Below are 7,113 nucleotides of genomic sequence, written 5' to 3' on the forward strand. Positions count from 1 at the left end.
CAGCAGCTACATCCTTTTTTTTCATATTTATTTTAGAGTGGGTGAAGAAGGCTATGCAGATCAGGACCTTAGTTGGGTGGGGGGTAGGTGGGCTTTAACTAGGATGACCCTATGAAAAGGAGGACAGGGCTCCTGTTATCTTTAAAGTTGTATAGAAAAGGGAATTTCAGCAAGTGTCATTTGAATGCATGCAGCGTCTGGTGAAATTTTGTCTTCATCATAACAGTTAAAGCTGCAGGAGCCCTGCCCTCTTGAGCAGATACAAAAGAGAGGAGGGGATCTGCAGCTTTAACTACTGCGATGAAGAGGGAATTACATCAGATGCTGCATGCATACAAATGACACCTGCTGAAAATCCCTTTTCTCTACAACTGATACAGGAGCCCTGTCCTCCTTTTCATATGGTCACCCTACTTTAACCCCTCCCCTTGCTATGGGCCCAATCCATGTGTGTGTGTGGGGGGGGGGGTTGGCTCATCGTTTTTAAAGTTGTTATAGTGGTTTTTAAATGTATGTGTATTTTGCTTGTTTTTGTGGTTTTTAAATCTTTGTATATTGTTTTTAAGTGTCTTTATCTTATGTGAACCACCCAGAGAGCTTCGGCTATGGGCGGTATACAAATGCAATAAATAAATAAATAAATAAATCCAGATGAATCTACTCTAGAGTAAAAAATGAAGAGAAGAAAAGGCATCACAGCTAGATATGAATTTGAAGTAATGCTCATTTTGGACCTATGTTTATAACTCTGTGCATGGAAATAAGTGTTTTAACTTTAAAATAATAATAATAATAATAATAATAATAATAATAATATGATTTTTTAAACATCTTCTTAACAGCGATCTTCTAGTTAGCCTCAATTGCCTCGGAAGAGTCCATCCGTCTGATCAACAAGATGTCGTACAATAACACATCGGAAAACTGCACGGATCCTTTGATGGGTTTCCAGGCCTCCTTGTACGGGGCCACCTACGTTATCATTTTCATTCCTGGCCTCCTTGGAAACAGCATTGCTCTCTGGGTTTTGTGTCGCTTCATCAACAAGAAAAGCAAAGCGGTCATCTTCATGGTCAACTTGGCTGCTGCCGACCTGGCTCACGTCTTCTCCCTGCCCTTGCGGATGCATTACTACCTCAACCACAGCTGGCCTTTTGGGGGCTTTCTCTGCCAGTTATGTTTCTACCTGAAGTACCTCAACATGTACGCCAGCATTTGCTTTCTCACCTGCATCAGCATCCAACGGTATCTCTTCCTGCTTCATCCTTTCAAAGCCAAGGACTGGAAGTGCAGGTACGACGTAGCTATAAGCGTTGCCATATGGGCCGTGGTCGGAGCTGCTTGCTTACCCCTCCCAATACTCAGGAGTCCGAGCTTAACCGACAGTACCGACACCTGCTTTGCAGATCTCGGAGTGAAAACCTTGTCTATGGCCTCCTCAATCACTTTGGTGATAGTAGCTGAACTCTCTGGATTTCTGGTTCCTCTCGTGATTATCATTTGCTGCACGTGGAAAATGGGGCGGTCACTCCAGGAGTCCCACGGCTCTTCTCCACACACCAACGAGAAGCAGAAAGCGTGGCACATGATCTTAGGATGCGCAGCTGTGTTCTTTGTATGTTTCACACCCTATCACATGAACTTCCCAATATTTATGATGGTGAAACAAGGTGTCATTGCAGACTGCTCCGTACGCCGCCACGTTCTGTACTTCCATGCTGTTTCTTTGTGCCTCGCAAGCCTCAACTGCTGTCTAGATCCAATTCTCTATTATTTCATGACTTCAGAGTTTCAGCAAAGGTTATTCCGGTGCAGCGGTGACACCATCTCGAGCTGTTTCACCATTCTCGAGAGCAGCAGGACCACAACCTCCTCAGCTGGGGAAAATAGTGAGGGCGATAAGAGAAATACAGCTATTCTCATGAGATATTTTTGGACTCTTCAGCCACACAGATTTGAAAGTGATGGTATGGAATCCCCTTTGTCTTGTTAGCTAAGGGAGGGTTTGCACATCTGTACACTTCACTTGACCTCCCATCACTTGGTTACTCGGCATTTGGGGACCCTTCACTCCGTGTGTGGACTAATTCAATTGAAAAGTATTGAGTCTGAGTTGTTGTGGGCTAATATGAAGGTTCTTTGCATAGTGAGTCATCTCTGGTGGCTCTCAAGTTACCACCTGATATAAAACAATCAATGATCTAATTCAATTGAAAAGTATTGAGTCTGAGTAGTTTTGGACTAAAATGAAGGTTCTTTGCATAGTGATTAATCTCAAGTTACTGCTTGATACAACAATTGAGATGCTGCTTGATAAAACAATGATTATTTTTTAGGAAATACCAGACCTGGGACTGGTAACCAAGGAACCGTGTGCTACTGCTATTAGGGATATAAACTTGAGCAGTTCATGGGCAGTGAAGTGTTCCTAGGTTTTGCAATGACTACACCCATCAATGCCAAGTATTGGCTTCTCCTGACCCCAAAGAGATAATAAAGGCAACCAGGTCAGGCTGGAACTTTGCCTGGGCAATGGCATTGTGTCCTAAGCGTGCATCTGGAGCAAGTAGCAGACGCAAATGGCACTGGGAAGATCTGGGCAGAGACTGAGGGCTTATATACGTGTGGTCAACTATCTCTCTTACTGGTTCAGGAAGTGGCAGCTGGGTCTGCTCCTTGTGTTGAAACCAGATTTATGCTGGGTCAACTGTGCTAAACATATCAGTGGACCCTCAATATGACAAAACCGAGAAGGCAATTTATGGTTGCTTCTGTACTTCACCAGAAGATCCATCTGTTTAATGGTGTTAGTCTTGAATGAATTCACTCTTGTATTTGTGCCATTGTGAACTCTAAGAGACATTTGAATTGTAATTACTTCCAAGGTGTACTTCTACCTGCTACAGCCAGTCGTTTGCTGTAGATATTTTAAAATATATTTCAATTGTATTCTCTCACCACTGATGTGTTTGGTGCTCTTACGTGGAGGCTTTTCTCCTTTTTGCCTTTGGCTCAATTGTACTGATGGACATGGACTTCCCTGTGCTCTCCTTCCCATGGGAGACCCTCCAGCCCCTGAAAATGCTACTTAGACAGCAAGGAGACCCTGCTGAATGAAGGTGAGCTATAGCAGAGGGGAGAGAGGAATCTCCAAAGATCTGGCAGTGAGAGCTTCTCTGAGCAGAGACCTTCCTCTTGTGGAAGGTCCCTTCATCTCACAGAAGATGGATCCTGAATCCAACCCAGCAGGGACTTTGACATCCTCCTAAGTAGAACTTGGGCGAAAAGGTCTTCTGGAAGCCAGGTGGTTGCAACACTCCTCCACCTCGTCTGTTGCCGCCTATGCTCTAAAGAGCTATGGATTGTGGGAGGGGAGTCAGGGACCAAGGCAAGGTTTGGGATGGGGTCAAAGGGTCCTTCAGCCCCATCACAGGCACCCCTGTTATGGGACTCCTCAAGCTTCTCACTTATCTTTTGTGGGTGTGGTTTGCTGTGGAATGCCAATCCTCGTCCTCTGAAGATGTCCTCCTTGAGGTCTGGTTGACTTGAAGCCTATCATACTGATGGTCTGACCCACACACAAAAGTGGCATCCTCCACTGGCAGCTGCTGCTTAGTCCCAGAATGCACCCCCCCCCAAAAAAAAATCTTTCAGGCATTCTGGAAAAAATAAAATAGCAGCCACCAGGAGCACCCCTAAATGAATGATCAGTGAATGATTGGGAAAAAGAGGCATTCCCTGTCATTCCTTCATGATTCATGGCAATCATTTCGTAACTCTGAAGGAAAGAGACTGCTCAGCCTTTTTGTGTGTGTTCCTTCATTGTAAAATGGTTGTTTTCTGTATCAACAAAACTGCCTGAGATCTAGCCTTCCCAGCTATGGATGTACCATATTTCTTCAATTCTAAGACACACTTTTTTCCCCATATAAACATCTTTAAAAACGGGGTGCGTCTTAGGTTTTTTTTTCTGTTGGTGGTACTGAAATTAGTGTGCGTCTTACAATCGATGGCATCTTACAATTGAAGAAATACGGTATATGATGTTTTCTACATCAGGCTGTTAATCCTCTGTTATCTACTTTCAGTTTCATTACAGAATTGAGGTCCAAGTTCTATACATAGAGCTTTTCCTTTCCTTTTCTGTTACAAACCTCTAGATGGTGCTGTGCTATAGCAGAATAATGCAATTACACAAGCAGGAAAATATGTTTTCTTTCACTCTTGCAAATAATATTCTACTTTCCCTGCTCTGAAAACTCCTGTGAAAGTGCTCTTAAGAAACAGAAGTGAAACTGGAGAGTCATGTCAATGTCTAAAGAACCCAGAAGCAACTGTAAAGGGATGCCGAGAGCAAGTGTAGTGTGTGGCTAAAGTGGCTAAAGTGCTGGACTGGGAGTTGGGAGATCCGGGTTCTAGTCCCCACTTGGCCATGGAAACCCACTGGGTGACTTTGGGCCAGGCACAGACTCTCAGCCCAATCTACCTCACAGGGTTGTTGTTGTGAGGATAAAAGGGAGAGGAGGAGGATTATATATGCTGCTTTGGGTTATAAGGCAGGATATAAATGCAATAATAATAATAATAATAATAATAATAATAATAATAATAATAATAATAATAATGCCTTGTGTAGAGAAACTCTAGGTGTGAAAAAGCCTAAGAGTCTATTTACACAATCAGTATATGTATTTAATTCCAGACTCCGATCTGTGATTACTTACTTAAAACTGCTTCCTTTTTGGAATGGCTGGATTCTCTCTCACTCCCCATCAAAATGAAGTTTCAGTACTTAGATGCAGTGCTGTATTCCACCACTAGGTGCTGCTGAAGGGTCATTCCCTGTCTTTTCATATATGAGGATTTCAGGATCAGCCCTCATTCACTGAAAGATACCAAATAGATGGACCTAGTGGCAGATTTGGGCACTACAATGAATCATTAAAATGAACGATGGGCTGAAAGCGCTGCCCTACGACCACAAGCCCATTTTCTGGCCACAGGGAGGCACATTTGTCATTTGTGGGTGAGGTGGGGTAGCTGCGATCTTCTGTTTTAAAATGTTTTACATAAAACAAAGAATAACAAAAGTTAAAAAGAAAAGTAGGGGTGTATGGATTTTGTAACCTCCGTTCCAGCTGGGCAACCATCTGACAAGGATGCTTTAGGGTGGATTCCTGCACTAAGCAGGGGATTGGACTTGATGGCCTTGTAGGCCCCTTCCAACTCTTCTATTCTATGATTCTATGATCTGTGTTTTGTGGATTGTCAGGTGCCTTTTAGTCTGCCATCCACTCATTGGTGGAATATGTTTTCCCAATTTTGCAAACCCTTGAAAAATAGCGCAAATCTGCCTCTAAATGCACACAATCCCTCCCCCCAAAGTGCAAGTTTTCATCCTTTAGCATGAAATTTATTTATTTATTTATTTATCATACTTATACCCCGCTCCTCAGCCAAAAAAGGCTCTCGGAGCGGCTTACACTTAGCAAAAAAGACAGTCCCTGCCCTCAGGCTTACAATCTAATAAAGACATGACACACAAGGAAAAGGAGTCAAGGAGGGAGGGAGGGAGGGAGGGAGGAGAGAGAAAGAAAGAGAGAGAAAGAGAGAGAGAGAGAGAGAGAGAGAGAGAGAGAGAGAGAGAGTCCAGCAGGAGCAGGCCCCGATGTTACTTCTGCCTGCTCCTGTCCCCTCGGTCCTTCTTCTTCTCCACAGGGCCAAGATGGCAGTTTGCCCTGTGGGGGGGGGGAGGCACTTTTTTGGCTGTAGTTATTGTTGTTATTGTTTTTCTCACTCATGGCGGGTTTTTCTAGACAGCCATGACGGGCTTTGCCCGGTCATGCTGTCTTTTACTGATTCAGGAATTTTCTGACAATTGAGCATGTTTTAAGTATGACTGCTTTCTGGATGTTGGTGTGGGTGTATTTTAGTAGGCCCAGTTTCTGCAGGTTTTCTGTGACTGATGTGACTAACAAGATAATTGTGACACTTTCCTGTTGTCATAGTTCTTTAATTTCCATGGCCAGTGCTGTATATTTCTCTGTCTTCTCCTCTTCCTTTTCTACAGCATTTTTGTCATTAGGTATTGCTATGTCAATGAGGTATGTGTTTTTTCTTTTTTCTTTATTTTTGTCTATAACTGTTATTTCTGTTTGGTTGCAATTCATTGTTCTGACCCAGTATATTTTATGACCTGCATTTTCCAAGATTGTTTTGGATGTGTATGTATAGTATAGTTGTTTGATGAGGTTAAATTTGATGGCCAGTTGTTGATGAATTAATTTTGCAGCTGTATTGTGTCTGTCCACATAATCCATTCCTACCAGAATTTTACATCCTCCTGTTACACGGTCTATTGTTTCTTGAAATTGATGGCATTTGCTACATAAACCTGTTGTTACACTGTTATCTTCTATGTTGTGTTTTTGGTAGTTCTTGGTTGCTATAACTTGATCCTGCAGAGCTATTAGGAATCCTTCTGATTCTGGAAATAGCTCATCCTTCCTGAGCCATTCGTCCGATTGTTCTTTGTTTATTTGTGGGTTCTGTATTACGTTGTAGTGCTTCACGTGGAGTGCTTTTTATGCCCATTTTTCTTTTTTTTTCTCTGCAAGTATGAGTGGTCATGTTTGGTCTTCATTTTGTAGTGCTAGGTTGAGTGGGGTGTAGTTTTTATCTGCTTTTACTATGGCTATTATGAATGGGGGTGTTTTTAGTGTGAGCAAATTCTCTGAATTATTTTATCTGTTTAGCATGAATTGTGCCAATGTCCAGCAGTCCTTTCCCTCCTTCTTTCCTGCTGATAGTTATTCTTTCAATGCATGAATTAGGATGGAGCATGCAGTATTTTGTGAGTTCAGTGTGTGACTAGTGTATGATTCCAAATGAGTATGTGAGGGTGGGTATTGCATAGGTGTTCATGGCTTTCATTTCATTTCATTTTTATACCACCCAATAGCTGAAGCTCTCTGGGCGGTTTAAAAAAATTAAAACTACAACAATATTTAACAATATATTAATCAACAATATCACAATAATATTCAAAAGTATACAAAATACAAGTTTACAGCAAAACAGAGCAGATAAGGGGAAAAATAACTTGGTTGTAAT

At 42.3% G+C, this 7,113-nt stretch overlaps 1 protein-coding gene across 1 annotated transcript; it reads left to right on the forward strand.

Moving 5' to 3' along the window:
- Positions 1-898: 898 nt before the first annotated feature.
- LOC134409151 (putative P2Y purinoceptor 10) lies at positions 899-1,995 on the forward strand. The gene has a single exon (XM_063141739.1). It carries the CDS (start codon positions 899-901, stop codon positions 1,991-1,993), a length of 1,095 nt encoding a protein of 364 aa, XP_062997809.1. The 3' UTR covers positions 1,994-1,995.
- Positions 1,996-7,113: the final 5,118 nt, after the last annotated feature.

The sequence above is a fragment of the Elgaria multicarinata genome, chromosome 15, assembly GCF_023053635.1.
Source record: "Elgaria multicarinata webbii isolate HBS135686 ecotype San Diego chromosome 15, rElgMul1.1.pri, whole genome shotgun sequence".
NCBI classification, from domain to species: Eukaryota; Metazoa; Chordata; class Lepidosauria; order Squamata; family Anguidae; genus Elgaria; species Elgaria multicarinata.